General features: G+C 60.0%; 2 protein-coding genes across 8 annotated transcripts; both read right to left on the bottom strand.

The window, feature by feature from the left end:
* Positions 1-2,370: 2,370 nt before the first annotated feature.
* Lpar2 (lysophosphatidic acid receptor 2) lies at positions 2,371-10,232 on the bottom strand. The gene is made up of 3 exons (XM_004873455.3): positions 10,077-10,232; positions 8,661-9,402; positions 2,371-7,211 (listed from the first exon to the last, which is right to left on the bottom strand). Exons 2-3 carry the CDS (start codon positions 9,391-9,393, stop codon positions 6,898-6,900), a joined length of 1,047 nt encoding a protein of 348 aa, XP_004873512.1. The 5' UTR covers positions 9,394-9,402; positions 10,077-10,232; the 3' UTR covers positions 2,371-6,897.
* A 774-nt stretch (positions 10,233-11,006) lies between these two features.
* Gmip (GEM interacting protein) lies at positions 11,007-20,489 on the bottom strand. Of its 7 annotated transcripts, none has more exons than XM_021251137.2 (21): positions 19,958-20,484; positions 19,051-19,189; positions 18,545-18,620; positions 18,407-18,464; positions 17,993-18,118; positions 17,846-17,910; positions 17,654-17,761; positions 16,790-16,870; positions 16,541-16,711; positions 16,316-16,453; positions 15,857-16,053; positions 15,475-15,581; positions 15,317-15,406; positions 14,993-15,070; positions 14,770-14,924; positions 14,437-14,625; positions 14,212-14,349; positions 13,932-14,128; positions 13,210-13,618; positions 11,861-11,927; positions 11,007-11,779 (listed from the first exon to the last, which is right to left on the bottom strand). In XM_021251137.2, the coding sequence occupies exons 1-21, from the start codon at positions 20,328-20,330 to the stop codon at positions 11,424-11,426; spliced, it is 3,318 nt and encodes a 1,105-aa protein (XP_021106796.2). In that variant the 5' UTR covers positions 20,331-20,484; the 3' UTR covers positions 11,007-11,423. The 7 variants fall into 7 exon arrangements, with proteins under 7 accessions (XP_021106796.2, XP_087057977.1, XP_021106795.2 ...); XM_087201851.1 differs by having other exon boundaries at positions 19,051-19,135; positions 19,958-20,482; XM_021251136.2 differs by having other exon boundaries at positions 11,861-12,041; positions 15,475-15,563; positions 19,958-20,480.
* Between the last annotated feature and the right edge of the window lie 357 nt (positions 20,490-20,846).

Raw genomic sequence — 20,846 nt, 5'->3', positions numbered from 1 at the left:
GTGGTGGTGCATGCCTGTCATCCCAACACTCAGATCACCACAAGTTTGGGGCCAGCCTGGATGACACAGCGAGACTATCGGAAAAAAAAAAGAAAGGAAGAGATGTGGGTGGTCTGGGTGTGGGTGCCCAGACCTCCAGCCGTGGGGATGCTCACTGGGCAGCGGCCTGTGGGCGCCGAAGCGGGCAGTTTCAGGGCCCTGGATTGTCACTTTGGCCTGTGACTTGACGCAACACATCCTGGCCCTGGGTGGGAGGAGGAGGTACCAAGACACTGGGGTTTGGCCTCCTTTCCTGCCATCCGCAGCTCAGCCCTGAACTGTCCTCACAGGGAGGGCCTGGGACGCCACTGGCTCATCCTCAACCTGCCTGGATATACCCTGCGCCCAGGGAACTTGAGGGTGCAGAGGGGAACCAGGTCCTGCAGAGGCCCCATGGGACGCATGTGGCCACCCTGGTCTGCTCCGAGGCAGACAGATGTCCCCTGCAGGGACCTGGACGGCAGGCCCCTTGCTGGGGGCTGAAAGGTCTGGGCCTTGATGGCCCCCACTGCAGCCGCTGCAGTCAGGGTTGGAGGCTGCAGATGCCTGTGGGCCAACGCTGAACACCCATGCCTGCTCTGAGAGCGGCTTCCTGCTTCCACCCTGCAGCTCCAGGGTAGGACAGAGGTCATTAGAGCCACAGCTTCTGGAGCCAATAGGTGAGCAAGTCACCGTGCACAGTGCATTGCTAAAAAAGAAAAGAAGAAAAGAAAGAAACAAATAAAAGAATGCATTGCTGTCACTCCTGGTCAGCAGTGCTAGATTGCTTAGTGCACTGCCAGATGTGGTTGGAAGCCCAGGCAGCCACACGTCCACGGCCAGGGACCCCCAGTGATGGAGATGGGGCTGCTGCTGTGGACAGCAGAGCCCTCTGAGCTCTGCTTCCAGTGGGGGTCAGTGGGGACAGCCTGGGGCCACCCGTGTGCAGTGGGGCACAAGCCTTGGCGCGCAGCACAGACACTGGCTGAGTTTTTAGAGTTAGGAACAAAGCAAAAGGGACCAGAGTTGGGTGTGGTGGCACACACCTGTCATCCCAGCACTCTGGAGGCTGGGGCAGGAGGATCAGAGAAGTTTAAGGCCAGCCTGGGCTACATAGTGAGACCCTGTCTGGAAAAAGAAAAAACAAAAGTAAGACAATAAATTTGTGTGTTTTTGGCTTTTTGCAGTCCAGGGATGGAACCCAGGGCCTCATGCACACTAGGCAAGTGCTCTGGCAGCCAGCTTCCCCAGCTGTCCCCTCAGGGCTGAGCTGTCTGCTTCTCTATCAGACGAGATTTGCACATAGCTCCTCGTCCCCTGATGCCTCCTGTCCACCCTTGAGATCATGCTCTGTGGAGCATAGGGGTTTTTCACTCTGATGAAGTCACGTGTGTCTGCTTCTCCTTTGTTGCTTGGGCTGTCACTTCTAAGAAACCATTGCCTAAGTTGAGAACGTGGAAACAGAAGTCTGTCTGCTCACCCTCATCCTTTGGCCTTGTACATAACTAGTTGTCCCAGTTCACCAATCAGTGAAGAGACCATTTTTTTTTTTGGTACTAGGGATCAAACTCAGGACCTTGTGCTTGTGAGGCAGGCGGCGGAACCACTGAGCTAAATCCCCGGCCCTGAAGAGACCATTCTTCCTCCACTGAAAGTCTTAGTACACATATCAAAAGCTATGTGGGTGGGCTGGAGTGGGGGCTGCAGGTGAGAAAGTTTGGGGAAGGGTTTGAAAGAAGAGTGGTTTTTTTTTTTTTTCTTTTTGGTACCGGGGATTGAACTCGGGACCTTGTGCTTGCAAGGCAGGTGTGCTGCCACTGAGCTAAATCCCCAGCTCAGGAAGAGTGGGTTTTGATCAGGTTCCACTGAAATTCCTCGCACTCCCTAAGAGGAGGCACCAGATGGATAGCTGGGTTCTGACTCCAGACTGGAGGTTCCCAGCTACTACGGAGGCTGGGGCAGAAGGATCACAAGTTTGAACCCAGCTTGGGCAACGTAGGGAGAACTTGTCTCAAAAAAAAAAAAAAAAAAAGCGCTGGGGGTGGAGCTTGGTGGTAGAGCACCTGCCCTCCAGAACTAAACAAAGAGGGCTGGGGACGCAGTCCCGGACACAGGGACTTGTCAGACATGGCAGGTGGTAGCCCCTGGGAGGAGATGGGGAGCAAACCGCCAGTGAGAGGAGCCACAAAACAGTTCCAGGAGAGGAGTTGTGAGAAATGCGAGACATGCATAGGAGGCCAAGGGTGCCAGTTAACAAAGAGGCTGGGAGAAAAGGAGCAGGAAGTAGAAGCAGCGACCACAAACCCTTTCATGCCTTTAGTGGAGGACAGCAAGAAAGCACAGGTGCATTAGTCATGTTTTTGTATTTTTTAATTTTCTGAGACAGCCTCACTATGTAGCCCAGGCTGGCTTTGAGCTTGTTGGGATCCTCCCGCTTCAGCCTCCCAGGTGCTGGGATCACAGGTGTGTACCACCATGCACGGCTAGAATAGTAATTTCTGAACGGAATGCAGTCTGTGAAAAGGTCATTACAAGGTCCTTATTACCCATTTCTCCACTGACTGACCCAGTGCAAATCACTACATTTCTTAGTCAAACACAGCTGCTCGCCTCTCTCCTGATCAGAAATGCTCCTCAGAACCCAACACTGAGGTCTGTCCCTCTCCCCTGGGGTGTAGGGAAGCCCTGCTCCTCTGTCTCCTCCAGGCTCCCTGCAGCTGCACCCAGGGAGACTTGGGTGCTGGGAGCATGGTCCTCGCTTCTTCACTGTGCAGACTCCTGGCCAGCACTTTTCTGGGCACACTGTCTGGGCAAAGGCAGATTGCACAAGATCGAGGAAAAGGCACAAGCTACAGATGTCAGACTGGCAGAAAGGGCCTGGCATGGTGGGCACAGCTGTCATCCCAGTACTGGGGAGGCTGAGGCAGGAGGATTGCCATGAGTTTGAGGGCAACCTGGGCTTCAGAGTGAGACTCTGTCTCAAAATCACACTCACACACACGAGACTTGTTTTCCTTAAACATATTTTTGGTTGAGGGCACCTAACCCAGTGCTTGAAATGAAATTCTTTCTTGGTGGATAGCTGAGCTTAGCTGCCCCCAAGATTATGAAGGAACAGCATGTCCAGAGAGAGCGGCCAGGTGAGAAACAGATGCGGAAGCCTCGTCCATGGCCGCTGTCTGCTCCCTTGTAGGCTGCTAATCCAGCAGGCTGCGCTGGGGAGTTTCTAGTCCAGCTGCCTTGGTACCCTGGGCGTCGTATCCAGCACCCTTTCCCTCCATGGATACCAACATCCAGGGATGCTCCGTTCCCTCCTGCAAGGTGGTGTTAAGTTTTGTAGATTATTTTTGATATAAGGTCTCCCTATGTAGCCCAGGCTGGCCTCGAACTCTCGGCGATGACAGGCGTGCGCCACCACGTCCAGCTAAACCGTGATCTTGAAAGCAGGAGCCAGGTCAGTATCTAGCTTATTGCCCTGACTCTAATAAGTCTTATTTGTCAAATTCACAGCACAAAACACAGAGAACGGGTCCCACCTCAGCCGGGGGAGGAGCACAGAGTCCTCATCAGTAACCAGCCCGGGCCCTGGTCCCTGAGCGCTCGCGCATGCGCCATAGCCCTCCCTGGCTGTCTGTGCCCGCCCCCTCTGCGGCGGCCAGCCAACCGTCGCTGTGCTCCACTCACGGACACGACCCCAAAGCCACTCGGAGCCAATCAGCGCCCCGCACTGTCTCCAAGACACGCCCCAAAGACCTTCCCTCAATGGCTAAGGATTGTTTAGGGGTTACCAAGGCAACGGCGCTGCCCATTCCACCCTCCTCCACGGGGAGAGCCAGGCTCAGCCTAAATCCTTCCAACACTCCCCCAAGCCCTGGTCCCCCTGGGTTCCCTTCCTACTGCTCCCTCATCCTCCTTAGGCGGCATCACTAGGGCTCCCGCCCCCTCCTCCAGCCCAGGGTGGGGTTCAGATCCTCCCACTTGCTTGTCTATTCTCTCCATCCAGTGTTCTGGGCCTAGAAGATGCCAGTATAGGGCTGAGTGTGATGGCTCACGCTAGTGATCTCAGCATGCAGGAGGCTGAGGCAGGAGGATCCCTGGGAGTTCAAGGTCAGCCTGAATTACATAGGAAGACTGTCCAAAAACAGGTGGTGGTGGGGCCTGGGAAATGTAGCTCAGTGGGAAGGCCCTGGATTCAAACCTCAATGGTACCAAAAAAAGTGAGGGAGCTGGCACATGGTTTTCCAGTGAATAAAGGATGTTGGGTGATTGTCTGCCCTGAAGTACATTCCCAGTCAGAGCGATTCTCCTCTGGCCTTTAGAACTAGTGGACGGACATCCAACATGTGCCAGGTCACAGGGAGTGGAGGGACCCCATGGGGGACAGGGGACTGGAAACTGATGCTGGCCCTGCTCAAGAACAGGCAAAGCTCGCTGATGAAGGAGCCCGGATGCCTGGCTTCGGCATCAGGAAGTAACAGACTAAGGGGCGGCCACAGGCAGCAGCGCACCCACATAGAGGGTGCTAGGGAGCAGCCTTCAGAGAACTCAGGCTGGTGGGGTCACTGGCTTTGGGGACCAGGAGACAGAAACTAGATGCCACCTGGCAGAGAAGGAGAACCAGATGGAAAAGCAGATGGGACAAGATCCTAAGAAGCCAGGAGTGCTGGTGCACTCAGGAGGCCGAGGCAGGAGGATTGTCGAGAGTGGAAAGGCCAGCCTGGACTAGAATGAGATCCTGACTTGAAAAAACAAACAAAACAAAAAGGCCCAAAGGAAAACCTGAACGGTGCAGATGTCAGAGTGCTCGGAGCAGAGGGACACAGGTCTGGCTTTTGGAGCCTACAGGAATCGGTTGGCTGCTGAAGTACCCAGGCTGCCATGTTCATCCTCAGGCCTTGAGCCCCACAGAGGCATCTGTCATGAGCATGCGCCTGGGAAGGTGTGGGTGTCACCTCCGGAGATTTGAGGATATCCGGCAGCCTGGTCACTGTGTAAGTGTGGTGCTGGGGACAGAGCACTTCCCATGCTCTGCCATAGGGCGACAGCCCCGCCCCCTCCACTCAGTCTTGCTCCTCATGAGTTAGGGATGGCTTTTTCCCAATGGGAAACCCAGAGCCATTTAATACAGAGGACCTTACCTGTTTTGTTTTGAAACAGGGTCTCACTACCTAGTTTAGGGTGCCCTTGATCTCACTGTGTGGCCCAGGCTGGCCTTGAATTTGCTGTGATCCTCCCGCTTCAGCCTCCTGAGGGCTGGGATCACAGACAAACGCCACCGCCACCGTGCTGGCTAGAAATGGATCCTTTAATGGTTTAAGAATTTGCCAAGGCTGGGCTGGGGCGGGGAGCTGTGTGGTAGTATACATGTGCTCCACTCTCAGGACCACAAAAAAATAAGAAAAAGATGTGTCTTCTGAAGTGACCTAGGTTCAAATTCAGGCTGCTTTTCACCACGTGCATCTGAAGCAGGGAAGCAGCCCTTTGTCCTCAATGTGAGGTGGCTGCAGGGCAGAGTCCACCCCCCAACCCCCCAGCCTGGCCGGGTGCAGCTCTGCGCTGCATGACGGGCGTGGGCACCTGAGGCTTTGGGGGCTGTGGGCGAGCTGAGGGTGGGACTCACTGTGGGCTTCCCAGGAACTTCTGTGCCCTTTTCAAGCTGTGTAGCCATGGGCAGATCTCAGCCTCTCTGAGTGACTCTCCTCTTAGGGAAATAAGCGGAAGACTTGAGCCCCAAGAGGCAGGGGGTGCTGAGTACTCAGCAGTGCGGCTGGCACATCAGAAGGCCTCCAGGAACGGGAACTCAAATCCTGCACTGGCTACCCGCAGAGGTATTCTGAATGTAGGTGTGGGGTTGGTGGTGACACAGAGACAGCCAGACGCGAGACCTTTAACAATCTGGACTCAGCCAGGTGTGGTGGCACATGCCTGCCATTCCAGCATGCAGGAGGCTGAGGCAGGAGGATCACTGTGAATTCAAAGCCAGCTGGGGCGACACAGTGAGTCCAAGGCCAGCCTGGACTGTACAGCAAGACACTGTTTCAAAGAACCAAACAAATACAATCGGGACTCAGAAAAAGGACACAGAGAGGCAAGAGGGATTGAGACTTGGGTTCACTCCAGGTTCCAAAGAGGGAGACCTCAGAGGCGGAAGGAAAGAGACGCTGTGACAGCGACAGCCAGCCGGAGCCAGTGGAGGGTCAAGGACAGCTGAGACCCGCGGAAGCTCCTGCTGAGCTGGGCCTTGCAGGCAATTCCAAGACACGGCGCCGAGGACTCTGAGCTGGTGACAAACACGTGCTCTGGAGACCTGGAGGCCTCGAAGGGCCGGCAGCCTCGCCCAGCTCACGCTCGGTGCCCTCAGTGTCTGCTGGAGCAGGAGGGACGCAGGTCTCCTACTTGTTTTCTGTCACACTGGGTCGATGGACCAGGAGAGCCCATATCCGACTCTCTCCTTTGCTTTTTGAGACAGGGTCTCGCTATGTAGCCCAGACTGGCCTTGAACTCACTTCGATCCTCCTGCCTCAGCCTCCCGAGTGCTGGGATGACAGGTGTGCGCCACCAGGCCCGGACAGACCTCACGTCTTCTACCCATCGCATTCACAACACCAGGTAGGAGGAGCTGGCCCACAGTGGTTACCGGGATGTGCAGTAAAAAAACCCCATGTCCTTTAAAAGACCCTAAAACCTGAGATGATCAAGAAAGAGCTGTATTCCTGCGCCCTGTCCGACTCTCTCCCAGGTGCTTAGAGATCATCCGAGTCCCTGGCCCCAGGCTGGCTGTGTGTGCCTAGGAGGCGGCAGCGTGGCCAGCCGTGGTCCGCCCGTCTGTCTGTCAGGCTGGGCCAAGCCCAGCGCACCGCTCCCTAGGGTGGAAGGCGGCTACAGGGTGGAGTCCATGAGCGTGTGGCCATTCTCCAGAAGCTCGAGGCGCGTGCTGGCCCCGCTTCGGGCAGAGGCTGGGGCTTGTGGGGACTCCTGGGCCGAGCGTCGCAGGCACAGGCAACAGAGCAGGCGTCGGAAGGTGCGGCGCATCTCCACGTCCCGGCAGGAGTACACAGCGGCATTGACCAGTGAGTTGGACTCGGCCAACAGCAGGAAGTACTTCTCCACAGCGAGGACATTGCAGGACTTGCAGTCCAGGCCATCGAGGAGCAGCACCACCTGGCCTGGTGTCCAGCAGACCACGAAGGCCCCTATGTGAGGGAGGCTGCAGTGAGCAGGAGCCAGCAGGCCAGGCGGCTCTGGAGACAGCACAGGTCAGCAGCTGCTATCCGTGTGGCCAGAACCGCTGAGGGCACCTTTCCTAACTGCTGCAAGGTGGCCAGGGCTGGGGGCTTCTCTGTGGAGATTTACTCAGCAGGGAAAAGCGGGCACTGTGGGATAGGCTGGGTACTGGGGGGGGGTGTGACATTAGCAACAGTCCGTCCCTGTCCTGGTAGCCAGAGAGACCACAGTGCCCCCTGCCAGAAACTCGTAGGAGCCAGGCAGGGTGGTGCACACCTGTGACCCCAGCTGCCAGGGAGGCTGAGGGAGGAGGATCACAAGTGTGAGGCCAGTGTGAGCAACTTAGTAAGATCCTGTCTTGAATTTAAAAAAAGAAAGAAGGAAGGAAAGAAAGAAAGAACAAACCTGGGCACTGTTGTACACTCCCAACTATCTAGGAGACTGAGACAGGAGGACTGCAAATTTGCGGCCAAAATAGGCAATTTAGTGAGATCCTGTCTCAGAACTGAAAAACCACCTGTAATCTCTCAGCATCTAGAAGGCTGAGGCAGGGGGGTTGTAAGTTTGAGCCTAGCCTGGGCTATTTAGAGAGATCCTGTCTCGAAGAAAAATAAGAAGGAAGTGGTGGTGCACATGTGTAATCTCAGCATCTGGAGGCTGAGGCAGGAAGTATTCTATGAGTTTGAGGTTAGCCTAGGCTACATAGTGAATTCAAGACCAGCTTAAACTACACAGTGAGGCCTTGTACCAAAAAACAACAAAAAAAGCAAAACCAAACATAGTAAGCGTGGTGGTGTATCCTCGTCATAGCCCAGCATTAGGGAGGCTGAGGCAGGCGGACTGTGAGTTCAAGGCCAGCTTAGACTACATAGTGATTTCAAGGCCAGCCTGGATTACATAGTGATAACCTGTCTCTAAATAAATAAATAAATAAATAAGGACTGGTGACATAGCTCAGTTCACTCACCAGGACTGCAAAGGACAAAACGGGGCAGGGTGCTGGGAATGTAGTTCATGGGAAAGGAATGCTCCCCCGGATTTAATCCCTAGTACCAAAAAAAAAAAAAAAAAAAAAAATTTAAAAAGGCCAGGGATGTAGCTCAGCTCTGTAGTAGAGCATCCCTGGGTGCAGTACTGTAAAACAAAACAGAACAGAAGCCGTGCTAGAGTTTCCTACGGAGCAGAGAAGGACACTGTCCCTGTCTGAGGCCTTCAAGGCCTTGCTGACCCTCCCGCTCCAGGCCACCCTACAGGTCTGCCCTCCTTGGAGAGCTGGCCTCGCCCTGGGTGTCCACCTCTGTCCCCCTGCTTGGGATGCTTCCTCTGTCCTGTGGGGAGGCTCACCCTCACCCTTCCCGCAGTGCCAATGGCCCCTCATTCTGCTCCCTGTTCCCAGGGCATCCGGAGGTCCCACTCACCAAGGATGATGACCACGGTCTTGACCAAGCTGAGTGTGGTCTCTCGGTAGCGGGGGTGGCAGCTGACGTGCTCGGCCATGCGCTGCACTCGCCTCCGGACGTAGAAGAAAATGCGGGTGTAGACAGCGACCATGAGGAGGAAGACCAGCAGGCTAGACAGGGCCCACACAGCCAGATAGGTGCGGCTTAGCAGGGGCGCCATGCGCGAGCAGCGGTCCAGGGCGCAGAGGCAGTGCCAGGAGTGAGCGGGCAGCAGCCCCAGGCCTAGGGCGGCCACCCACACGCCCACGATGAGCAGGACCACGCGACCTCGGGGCAGGCGGCTGTGCAGCTGCACGGCCATCACGCTGCGGTGCCGCTCCACCGCGATGGCCAGCAGGGTGGCCACTGACGCCGTCAGGCTGGTGTCCAGCAGCCCCTGCCGCAGGAACCAGCCCTTGAGAGAGAGCCGGGCCGTGCGTGGGCCAGTGTGGAACATGAGAAAGAGGTAGGCCACGCCGGCGAAGAGGTCGGCTGCGGCCAGGTTGCCAAGCAGGTAGTAGATGGGCTGGTGGAAGCGGCGATTGGAGGCGATGGCTGCGATCACCAGCAGGTTGGTCAGGAGGACCAGCACGCTGACGGTCAGCCCCAGGGCCACCACCACCACATCCTTGGGCCGCCAGTGGGAGCTGAGCTCCTTGCCGCTGTTGTTGTAGAAGAAGCCAACCGTCTCATTGTAATGGCACTGGCCCATGGTGACTGTCTGGGGGCACAGGAGAGAGACGGTCAGTGTAGGTGGCCCCTTGAAGGACACAGGCAAGGCGGCACCTGAAGCACAGCATGGGGACAGCAAGAATCTGGGTTGCAAACCCAGCCGGCTCTGAGCAAGGTGGGGACGAGGGTGACCTAGAAAAAGCAAGTTCCTGGGGCGTGGGTGTGGGGAGCAGCCGTTCTTATCTGCTAAGGAGACTTTATGAATGAGCTCTCTCAAATCAATGGCTCCCTTTAGTTTTTCGCCTGGAGAACCCAAACAAAACGCGTCCACAGACCCCCTCTCGCCCACACGCTTCCAATCGCTGGGCACTGTGGCTGGGGGTTCGGGGTGACACGGCGGGCGGGAGTCGGGTGGGCGTGGGCTCTGTACACGGAGCTCCCCGGGCGTGCGGGGAGGGAGTGCAGGGGACCGGGAATCGGGGCGGTAGGGCGGAGCGGAGCTGGGCGGCCAGGTTTGCGCGCGAGCACTGGGAGGCAGGCGGAAGCCGGGCCGAGCCGGGTGAGCCCGAGGTACTCGGCGGTCTGGGGACAAAGAGGGCGGCGGGAGAGAGAGGGGGATGGCGGGGCCTCCGGGCGCCCCGGCGGGGGAGGGGCTGGGAGGAGGAGGGGGCGCGGCGCTCTAACCCGGCTTCGCACGCCCCGACGCCGCGGAGCTGGCCTTACCTGGGCCACTGTCAAGCCGCAGGCCAGGCGGGCTCGCGGGGGATCACGACCGGCCGGAGGTCCATAGCCCTGCAACCTCGGCGCGCAGGGCTAGGTCCTGAAGTGCCGAGCCCGCGCCCAGGAGGTAGGGGCGGGGTCAGAATCCCCGCCCCCCAAACCCGCCCCCGCCCTGCCCCCGGAAGGAGCCAACGGCCGGAGCCTTCGGGAAGCCCCGCCCCAATACCACGCCCCCTCCAGAGTCCCGCCGCTCGGGACACCTGGGAATCCCTCCCACTCAGGCCCTGCCCACCCAGGCCCCGCCCAGGATGAGGCCCCCGCTCCCCAGGGAGTCTCAGATACCTGAAGCCCCGCCCCAGGCCCCTCCCAGGAGCTGCCCGGGGGGGGGGGGGGGCCCGTCCCGCCCCCTGGGCGAGTCCAAGCGCCCAGCCGCGTCGGAGGTGGGATCCCACGGAGCCGCAGCCCCCCATTTCCTTCCGTTCCTTCCTCTTCACTTCCTTGGTCACTTCCGGCTCGGGACCCCCACCCGCAGTCCTTGCACATCTCTCGTGCACACGACCGGAGAATTCCCGCCGAGACCCCGCGCCGCTGCACCCCCGAGGCCCCGCCCCCTCCCCTGCGCGTCCAATCGGCCCCCGAGCTGCAAGCCGCCCGACCGAGATCTGGGAGCGCCGGTCTCCACTCGGGCTGAGCGGCTCCCACAGCGCGGCACACAGCCCCATTGTTTGGCTATCTGTGCCTGGCTACATCTGTGATTACACGGGGCCAGATGGGGATGCGGAGCTCCGGGCCCAGCCCTGACCGTCTGCAGGCTTTTAGGGTGCCTGGGCCTGAAGAAGGGGGCCTGGGTTTCCCTTGTGAAAAAAGAGGTGGCAGGGGTGCTGCTCTGGCGAGTGCCCTGTCACCCTCCCCTGGCCAAGACAGACACACGAGGGATGCAAGACAGTTTATTCAGAGGCCACCAGACCTGAGTGCCGCCAGGAGGTGTGGTCTGGGTTGCCCGGGTCAGTGAGGGGACAGGTGGGGGTGGAATGCTCACTACTGACTTAGCAAGAGGCACCCCTGTCCCCAAGTCAGAGTCTTTGGGTGGACCCCAAAGATCTTGTGACCTGTATTGACCTTGAGTATGGACCCCAGAGACCGCTGACCCTGAGTGGCTCTGCTGCTTGAACCATGCTTCTGGCGGCAAGTTCCTGGGACACCGAAATGGCTCCCAAAAGCCTTTTAGGGCTCCCCCAGGCTGTGCAGTCTTTCCTTATGGGAACTCTGAACTTCAACCTCGAACTTCCGCCTGATGTTTGAAAGCTGCCAAGCAGGGGCCCTGGCTCCATCCTTAGGATGTTGGGGTGGTCACAGATGGACCTCAGCTTCCTCATGCTGGGGGTCTGGGCAGCAGGTGACCCTGGGGACAGCCTTGCTGTCCAGCTTGGAGAGAAGCTGGGCTGTCTCCTGGGTGATCTTGAAATTCTTGGCAAGTGGGGTGCGGTGCAGGGGGCTGCCCTCGCGGGAGGGGGTGGCCCGAAGACTTCCTCCGGGTGCTGCAAGGACAGGAGCCTCCTCACACAGCTTGGAAGCCACCAGGGCCAAGCCTGAGAGGTGCTGGGTGACAGGCCGCACACCCCCGCGGGGATACTTCACTGGCTGGCGGCTGAAGTGACCACGGGACTGGGTCCCCAGGAGTGAGTCCTCAGGGCCTTGGCTGGGCACTGTGGGGTGGTCAGTGCTGAGTACCCTGAGCCTCCCCAGGCAGGGCACCCCTGGGCCTCCCGAGCCACGCCCCAACGCACCTTCCCCTGCTCTGTCTTTCGAGTCCTCAGCCTCTCCTTCCCTTTGGTCACTCTGCATAGCTGCAGTCTGCAGGGAGAAGCTCGAGGGTGAGATCCTGACAAGAGAATCCCAGTGCTCCAAGACTCTTGGAGATCCACAGGTTTGTTCCCGGACACACAAAAGTTCCTTGCAGTTTGACACCTGGGGGTAAACAAGGTCCTTCAAAGTGCACTGCTTAGTGCCCGGCCTGGTGGTGCGCACCTGTCATCCCAGCGCTCTGGGAGGCTGAGGCAGGAAGATCGCAAGTTCCAGCCCAGCCTGGGCCGCTTAGTGAGATAAGGTCTCAAAAGAAAATATTCAAAAAGGCCTGGGGATGGAGCTCAGTAGGAAGGCCCTGGTCCAGCCTCCGCGGCCTCTCTTTCTACCGATTCTCCGTGCAGGACTGTGCTCTGGACAGACTCCAGGCTCGTGTTCATATAGGGCTCACTCCACGTGCATGCCCTGGGTGGATCTCTCCAATCCACCTATTCTGTAGGATCTAGGCACACGACACCATCAGTGCTGCCAACTCCCCTCTTCCTCATCCCAGTGACCCTTGTTCCACCCCTTACCCATCTTCCTCTCCTCCATCACGCTCGTCACTGTCATCTGGTAACATCCTACATAACTGATTTGTATTTTCTTTCTCTCTCTCTCTGTCTCTCTCTCTTTTTTTTTTTTGCAGTACCAGGGATCAAACTCAGGACCTTCTGCTTGCAAGTCAGGAGCAGTGCCACTGAGCTAAATCCCCAGCCCTCTCTCTCTTTAAGACAGGGTATCATTGTGTCGCTCAGGTTGGTCTTGAACTCCTGGACTCAAGAGATCTTCCTGTCTCAGCCTGCAGAGTGCTGGGATAACAGGCACACAACACTGTCCCTAGCTCGTATTTATTGTTTATTGTTGGTCTTTGCCCAACACTTTTCCCCCACTAGAATGCAGACATCGAGAGGATAAGACCTCTGAACCTGTCACCCACCGATGCATCTGAAATGCCTAGAACAGGCACGGTAGGAGTTTAGTAAATATCCTGGTAAAGAACGAATAATTGGGCTGGGGATTTAGCTCAGTGGTTTCGCCGCCTGCTGCGTGCTGAGCAAGCACAAGGACTGGAGTTCGATCCCCGGTACCAAAAAAAAAAAAAAGAAAAAAGCAGAAAAAAATGAATAATTGCCAGTGTTAGATCTCTGTACCACTTTCCTGGTTCTTGCTCCATTGTTACCATCCCCTTACTCCTTGAACAGGTCGATGAGGAAGGGAAGAGAGAATGGAAGAGATTTCTAAAGGGAAAGGAAGCTAAGAGAGTGAGAACTAGAGATCCCCTTGTTCCTACCTGGGAAGGCGTGGCCTCAGAGGGCGTGGCCTCAGAGGGCGTGGCCTCAGAGGGCTTTTCTGGGGCACTGGGGCACTTCAGGTCTGGTCCCAGGTCCTTGGCCAGGGCTGGGGGCTGTGGGGCTGGTGTAGGAACAGGGCCGGGGCTGGTTGTGAGGGGCCCTGGGGCTGAGCTGGGGTCCTGGGGTAGGGCCTCAGTGGCCAGGGGGAGCTCATCCATCCCGAAGATCTGCTCGTAGTGCTCGATGAGGAACTCGACAAGCTGGGCCTGGTGAGCGGAGTCCAGCAGGCAGGTGACAGGGCTGGCACTGGGGGCCCTCGGACAGTTCGGTGGCCGCAGCAGCGTTGGCCCAAATACGATTCCCAAGTTGTTGGCAGACATCTTGTTCTCTTCAAACTGCATGGCCACCCTGGGGATGGAGCGAGAGGAATCAGGGCATGGGGTACAAGACCGTCATCGGTCGAGGGTCAGGGGAGGACCTGCTGGCCAGCCTGAGTGACTTGCTCTTGTCATGGGTAAGTGGTTCTGGTCATCGTTTAAGACCAGCAGACAGGTGTCCGGAGCTGGGGGTCAGGGCACTAGGGCTTGGGGCCTGGACCTAAAGTTACAAGTCAGAAAGCATGTCAAAGGTCAGAGGTCAGAGGTCAGCATCGGCCGCAGAGGTCAGCAGTCTCAGGTCCAGGGAGGGGGCCCCATTTGAGGGCTCAGGGACCAGTGCCCACCTGAACAGATGGGCCACCAGGTGCCGCAGGGTGTTGTAGTTAGAGTCAGGCAGCTGTCCCAAGAGGGTCTTCAGCGAGCGGATAACCTCGGGACTGGGGCTGGGGGTCCCTGGGCTGTCCCCAGGGTCTGCATGCAGGGTCTTAGCCAGAGAGATGAAGGCATCGTAGAAGTGGAAGGGGACCACGGGGTCAGTGAGCTGGGGGTGGAACAGGCAGGGGGATATGAGTGTGGGCAGCTGTCTTTGGCCTGAGTCCGTGGCCTCTCACCCCAAGCACCCACCTCCTGCAGAAACCGCTTGAGGACGCCGGTGACGTCGTGGGGTGAGTTTCCCGAGAGCTCTACCAAGGCACGGCCATTCTCAAAGGCTTGACACAGACGCTCCACACGGACTCGGGACCCGCTGACCCGGTAGATGCCCTGCGGGCGAGGGGAAGGCCATGGACCTGTGACCGCTATTCATAGGGGAGGCTCACTTTGGGGGACAGTCAAGGGTCAAGACGGCACCTGCACACCCAGGGCGCGGAGCTCTATTTCGGCCGTGCACCTGGTCACCACAAAGGGAACCTCCTCTGGGAAGTCCCTGGGCAGCTGCAGGAAGTCCACCCCAAAGAGGGGTGTCCGGGCTGGGAGCCGCCGGTGTCCGCAGAGGATCAGCAGTGTCTCCAGGCAGCGCTTGTGGCAGGTCAGAAAGCACTGGCAAGAGGTAACAGGGAAGGGACCATCATGGGGGAAACAGCAGGCACGGGAGGGCATCCCATCAGGGAGGCCGCCGGGGGGCAGGAGGTTGCTGGATCTCAGGGATGGGATGGGTCACGAGGTCATCAGCCTGGGCCACACCTCTTCACACTCGGTCCCGCTGACCATGAAGGCTTCGCACTCACGGCACTTGGCTGGGCCCCGTAGCCGGCGCAGCCGGTGGGTCTGAGCCGCGATGGAGGGCGTCCATTTCCGGAAGGGGACTCCTAGCCCGTTCTCCAGCCCATCTCCCAGGTCTGCAGGGACACAGGGTTAGGGGTGCCTGGTCCACCTCCCTCCCTGCCCTGCCCGCTGCCAGCCTCACCTGGGTCTCGATCCTCGAAGTCATCTGAAGACTCGGTGCCTGTGGATGCCACCTTCATCAGCCGCCGTGTGCTGGAGCCTGGGGTCGGAGGGTCACAGAGGGTGGAAGGTGGCTCACGGCTCATGGGGAGATTCCGTGATCCCCTTGGGAGAAGGGGTCAGGGGCCAGGAGGGACCAGAGAGGTCGGAAGTTGAAGAGGTCAGGGGTGGAGGAAATGGGTCAGGGCACAGGGTGGCCAGAGGATGAGCCAGAGGCCAAGGGTCAGACCTGGCCAGGGCCAGGAGGGTGGCCAGGGGTGGCTGGGACAGGTCGGGCCTGCCTCACCTGGGCTGGAAGTGGGGGAGTCCACGGAGCGAGACTCGCTGCCACCGCCCACGCTGTCCACATCGGTGCCCGGAGCGGGGCCCAGAGTCCCTGGTGGGGGGCACAGGTCAGGAAGGGCAGCCCTGGCCTGCACCACGCCCCCAGTCGCCGGCACCCACCTGGCCAGGCGGCGCCCGCGTCCTCCCAAGGCCCCGGCTCGGCAGAGCTCTCGTCCAGCCGAGGAGGTGGTGGCCCGGAGAGCTTCTTTCTGGTGTCCAGAGGGAAACTGAGGGAGAGGCTTTGAGGGTTGGATCCCAGGAAACTGGGCGACGACACTCAAATGCCACCTCCTCCAAAGACTTGGGTCTGCCGGCCTCAATGCCCACGAGCACGGTGGCCCCAACTTCTGACCCTCCCAGGCCGGGGACCCCTCTCCGCAAGAGCCGCGAGGCCTAAATTCCACCGAGGCCCTGGGTTCTCCGACCTCGAGCGCTCAGGCCCAGGGTGCCAACAGCCTGCCTCCCGACTCCGGCTCCCTCCCCTCGTGGAACCTGGGCGCACCTGTACCGGTTGGGCGCAAACTCCTGGAAGGAGAAGGCGGGTGGCGGGGGCGGAGGAGCCTCAGGCTGCAGTGTGCGCACGAACTCCTGGTAGCGCTGGCCCGGCTCAAAGGGTGCGCAGCACTCGGCCAGGGCGGCAAAGGAGCGGGGGCCCCGTTCCGCCTGCTTCCTGTGCAGCCCAAAGAGGACCAGGGTCACCTGCGGGGTGGAGACAGCAAACAGTGCAGGGACTGGGAGGAGCCAGAGTGGGGCGGGGCCTGAGCCTTAGAGGAGGGCTTGGGGGCGGGGCAAGTCAGGGAGGCTACTTAAGGAAGGAGGGCCGCCCTCTGCTCCCAGGCTTGGTGAGGCTCGGGCCCCAGGGCTGCGTTCTCCGCGCAGGGTGAGTCAGGGTGAGTCCTGGGACCCCAGGGGCTGGCCTGTAGGCCGAGGGAAGGTGGCCCCGCGCAGGCCCAGGCCTCACCCGCCTCAGTACTTCGTCGCCCTGCAACACCAGCTTGCGCACGTGGGAAACGATCCGCTGCTTGGCTGTCTCCAGGTCCTGCTGCCGCGCGTTGGCCTCCCGGACGCAGGCCTGGTACAGCGCCTCGGCCTCCTGCGCCTGGCGGGACGAGGCCAGGGAGAGGCGCGTGTGGGAGCGAGCAGGGGCCCGGTGCCAATGCCAGGGGGTGTAGCTGCGGGTCTTCACCTTGACCTGGGCCTCCTCTCGCGAGCGTCGCCTCCGCTCCTGCTGCTTGCTGGGCCCGGGGGACCCCTGGGGGGCCAAGTCCTCGGGGGACCCCTGCAGTCGCGTCCTCAGGTCCTCGCAGCGCTGCGTGTACTGGAGCTGGGCCCGCCGCAGCGCCTGCACCGCCTCGTTCTGGGGGTCACGGGGGCGAGGCAGTCAGCAGCCAGCCTGCCTCTCTCAGCCTGCTGCCCCACCCACCCAGGACCTCACCATGCGCTTCTGCTCCTTCAGCCACTGCTCCTTGAACTCCTTCCGCCACTTCTCCACCTCAGTCCTCTTGGCAGCCAGGGGCTGGCAAAGGTGGGGAATGGGGATGGCCATGGGGCCGAGACCCCAGGGGCACCCCGAAACCGTCCTTCCAGTCCTCAAGCCCTGGCGCCTTTCCTCCTGGAGACCTTTTTTGCTTTTCTGAGACAGGATCTTGCTATGTAGTCCAAGCTGGCCTTGAACTTGCTACACTGCCCAGGTTTGGGTTTGAACTTGTGATCTTCCTGCCTCAGTCTCCCAGGTGCTGGATTACAGGCAGGAACCACTACCTGGCTTGGTCTTCTTCCCTTTTTTTTGAGACAAGGTCTCACTATGTAGTCCAGCCTAGTCTTGAACTCAAAGGGATCCTCCTGCCTCAGCCTCCCAAGGGCTAGGATCACAGGTGTGCATCACCACACCCTACTCCTCTCTTCTTTTGTGGTGATGGAGATCAAACCCAGGGCCTTGCTCACTACCAGAGCTACACCCTCTTCTGAATATTTCCTCCAATCTCCTCGCCTGGGCTTGTTCTCCCCAATCCCAGTGTCCACACAAAGGGCCTCAGTGTCACCCTAACCTTTTCGAGGGCCTTGGACAGACCGAGGTTTTCCTTCCCCAGAACACGCAACATTCAGGCCCCTCTTCACAAACAAACAAGAGCCCAGTTTAGCAATCACACAGGAAGCCAGGCCTGAATCTCTGCTGGGTAATCTTGGGCAAGCTCCGGACTCTCTGGGCCCCTGCTTCCTCCTACGCAAAACGGCACTGATGGCGGCAGTGACCTCTTCCCAGGGCTCAGGGCGGGAAGAGCAGCGGGCTTCCTCTCACCTGGTAGTAGTCTCTCTTCTGCTGGGCCAGGGTCTCCAGGGCCTGGGCACCCAGGTTGGAGTCGTGCTCCAGGAACAGCGTGTAGATGTACTGCAGTGGCATGTGGCTCTGCGGGGGGCGGTGCAGGGTCTGAGGATCTGGGGACAGGTGGGGACCGGGCTGCCTGGGCTCTGGCAGGCCTGGTAGTGGTACCTGCTGCTGGATGGATGCCTTGCCGGCCTCAGCGATCTTCATGATGTTCTTGGTGAACTCCAGTTCTGGATAGGGGGAGGTAGCAGGTGTCTGCTCGAGGGGGTTCGGTGCCCGCTGGCGGCAGGGGTGGACAGAAGGGGTCCTCACCGTAGCTGGCTCTCTTCTCTGTCCACGCCAACAGCTCCTTGGCATAGCGGCTCCACATCTTGGCATACTCCAGCACGGCGTCCACACCCCCCTTGGTCCGAATGAGCCGCAAGTCCAGTTCCTCCCCTGGGCAGATGTGAGGACCCCTGACCTCTGACCCTGCCCTCCCAGGGAAGCCTTCCCCGAGCCCCAGACAGATGCCCCTGTTCTGCCCCCCACAGCACCCCAAAAGTCCCCTTTGGGGATCACCGTCCTGGTTGGTTTTGCAGAATCACTATTCTGACTGGGGGCTCCCTGAGGGCCAGGGCTCAGATCTGCTGTGTCGCCTGCCCCTGAGCAACTCCTGGCCCGAACAGGCTCGGGGTGCCTGGTGTCCCTTTCTGTCCCCAACATCTTGGCCTCAGAGCCCCCTACCTGTCAGGGGCACAGGACCTTCTGAGGATGGACGGCCCCAGTGGCTGGCGTCACTGGTCTGGGGGACATAGGAGACCGCATTCAGCATGCCGTCCCCCCGCCGAGGCCTCTCCTCCCTGTTGCCCACAGCAGCCTCACCACAGTGGCTGGGGTGGCCTTGCCAGGCTCCGGGTCTTCCAGGAGTGCAGTGTCTCCAGCCAGCACCTCGAAGTTCCTGGAGTAAGGTGTGAGGGTCTCAGCTCCACCCAGTCTGTTCTGTCAGGGGTGGGTGGGGTGCTGGGACCCTAGGGTGGTTTGGGCTTGCCCCTGATGTGACCTGTGTGCCATCTGTTGTACCTGGGAGGTGTGAGGGATAGGATTTTAGGGGAGCCAGGTGAGGTCATCTTTAGGACTTGCAGGAGTCTAAAGGTAACTGTGGGGTTCATAGGGTGGGATATGGGGACTCAAGTGTTTTAAGGAGTCGCTGGAAGGGTATGTGCAAGTTCTAGGGCAACTCTGAGGTTGCATCTAACACACCTGGGGTGCCGCCCGGACTTCTCTGGTTATTGGGAAAAATGGGTCCAGATGTTGCAGGTTTCAGGTGGGGCACGTGCTTCAGGGCACTTAAATAGGTCAGGGTTTGGGTGACCCAGGCTCAGACTCACACGTTCCCCAGCGAGATCTCGAGGTTGTCCAGGCTCCGGAAAATATCGCTATACCTCTTCCTGCCCTCGGGAGCCGGGGGGAGCCCTGGGAAGGGGGTGTGATCTTGGCCCGGCCGCTGCCTCCCGCTGCCCTCTGCACCTGAACCAGGCTCATGGGTGGGATGGGAAAGCGGGGCCACGCCAGGGACGGGGGGTGGGGGGGTGGGGGCGGGGCAGGAGCGGGGCTCTGGTGGGGCCAGTCAGCCGGGAAGGTGAATCCGGACGGCCGAGCAGGCAGCTGAGTAGGGAGCAGCACACCCCGCCAGGGCAGGGACTGGAGCCCCAGATGCAGCTCTGTGTCCCCACGAGACAGAGGGCGCCGGTGACAATGAACCACACGGACCCCGGGCCAGACAGACGGATACGCACGCGGGACACCCAGGCACGAGCCTGCGGCATAAACACAGGGACAGACGGCAGCCACGAGGGACCTCGGGCTGCATGACACTCGGCGAACAGCACAAAGACAGCCGGAAACGCAGCCGGACCCCGCCGGCTTCCGCGCCCCCCCCCCCCCCCCAGCGCCGGCTGCCAGGGCTGGGACCGTGGGACCCCAATGCGCTCCCTGTCTCTGCGGCCCCGACACCCTGCCCCCATCTCAGGGATCAGAAGCAGAAGCGGCCACTTCCCCTTCCTGGGCCGCTTCCCCCGGCATCTGGGGTGCGGGGTCAGACGGAGCTGGGGGGCCGCGGGGTGGGGTCCCGGGCCCTTTCTTTTCTGGGGGTCTCCACCTTGGGACCCCCGCGTGCTCCCCATTCAGGTGCTCACTTCCCAGCTTTAGGGATGGAGAGGGGCAGGCGGGGCTTCCCAGTGTAGGAAGTGGGAACGGCCGTGGGCGCCCCTGATTCCCGGGCCCCGGACTCCTTACCTGGCTCCGGGGCGTCCATGGCCAGGCGCGGGGACAGCTCGGCGGGGGCGAGCTGGACGGGACAGCTGGGGGCGCGCGCGGCGAGGACCGGCTGATTTCCTGCCGCCTCCAGGGCTCCGCCCCGCCCCGCCCCCGCCGACCACGCCCCCGCAGCCCGGAAGCGCGCTCTGGAGCCCAAGCAGACTGACACCCGGTCTGGCCCGGTAACACGGGCCCCGTCCAGGCAGGCTCCCTCCCACAGCTTCGTGGGCCGCCCCAATGCACGCCGCCCAGCACCCTCTCTGTCCCTGGAGCCCGCCACTCCCTGCGACCTAGTGACCTCGCACCGAGTTTTGCTGGGTCCTGGAACCCACAGCGACCTAGCCCGGACCATGGTGCCCCCTAGTGGGCGCCTGGAGTCCTACACGACTGGAGCCGAATCCGAAGTCCCGGAACTGCCTCAGCCCTAGTGAACTGGATCTGGCTCTTGAGCCCCCACCCGCTTAGTGGGACTGGGAATTGAAACCAAGGCTTTTATACTGCGCCACATCCCCAGCTTTTATATTTTTTTCTTTTGAGAAAGAGTCTTGTAAAGTTACTAAATTGCCCAGGCTGGGCTTGAACTTGGAATGCTCCTGCCTCAGCCTCCCAGAGCGCTGGGATGACGGGTGTTCGCCACCAGGCCCAGCCCAAGGTCCCTTTGAGTGCAGCAGATGGCTCCCCTCTCAGGCGGGGACACAGAAACCCCTTGCTCTGAAACTTCTAGGAATCATTTTGGGGGCGGGGATTCAGCATCTACCTTCCTGTGACTGCAGCCGGAGCCCTCCCAGCCCCAGGACCTGCCTGGCAATGGGTTGTCTCCCAGCGTTAACCCCCCGGGGTGCGTGGCCAAAGCAGGGGCGAGGGCATG

This window comes from Heterocephalus glaber, unplaced genomic scaffold, assembly GCF_053883595.1.
Source record: "Heterocephalus glaber isolate CG9 unplaced genomic scaffold, H.glaber_assembly_v1.0 deba00001761, whole genome shotgun sequence".
Lineage (NCBI taxonomy): Eukaryota > Metazoa > Chordata > Mammalia > Rodentia > Bathyergidae > Heterocephalus > Heterocephalus glaber.
This window is presented reverse-complemented; position numbering and strand designations above follow the sequence as displayed.

Excerpts from the sequence above, each read along its gene's own strand:
- Lpar2 (XM_004873455.3), bottom strand. The coding sequence starts at position 9,393 with ATGGGCCAGTGCCATTACAATGAGACGGTTGGCTTCTTCTACAACAAC. Across the intron at positions 7,212-8,660 it reads GACCGTGGTCATCATCCTTG|GGGCCTTCGTGGTCTGCTGG; the intron begins GTGAGTGGGACC and ends TCCCTCACATAG.
- Gmip (XM_021251135.2), bottom strand. The coding sequence starts at position 20,330 with ATGGTCCGGGCTAGGTCGCTGTGGGTTCCAGGACCCAGCAAAACTCGG. Across the intron at positions 17,762-17,845 it reads AGGCATCCATCCAGCAGCAG|AGCCACATGCCACTGCAGTA; the intron begins GTACCACTACCA and ends CGCCCCCCGCAG. Across the intron at positions 16,712-16,789 it reads TGAAGGAGCAGAAGCGCATG|AACGAGGCGGTGCAGGCGCT; the intron begins GTGAGGTCCTGG and ends CGTGACCCCCAG.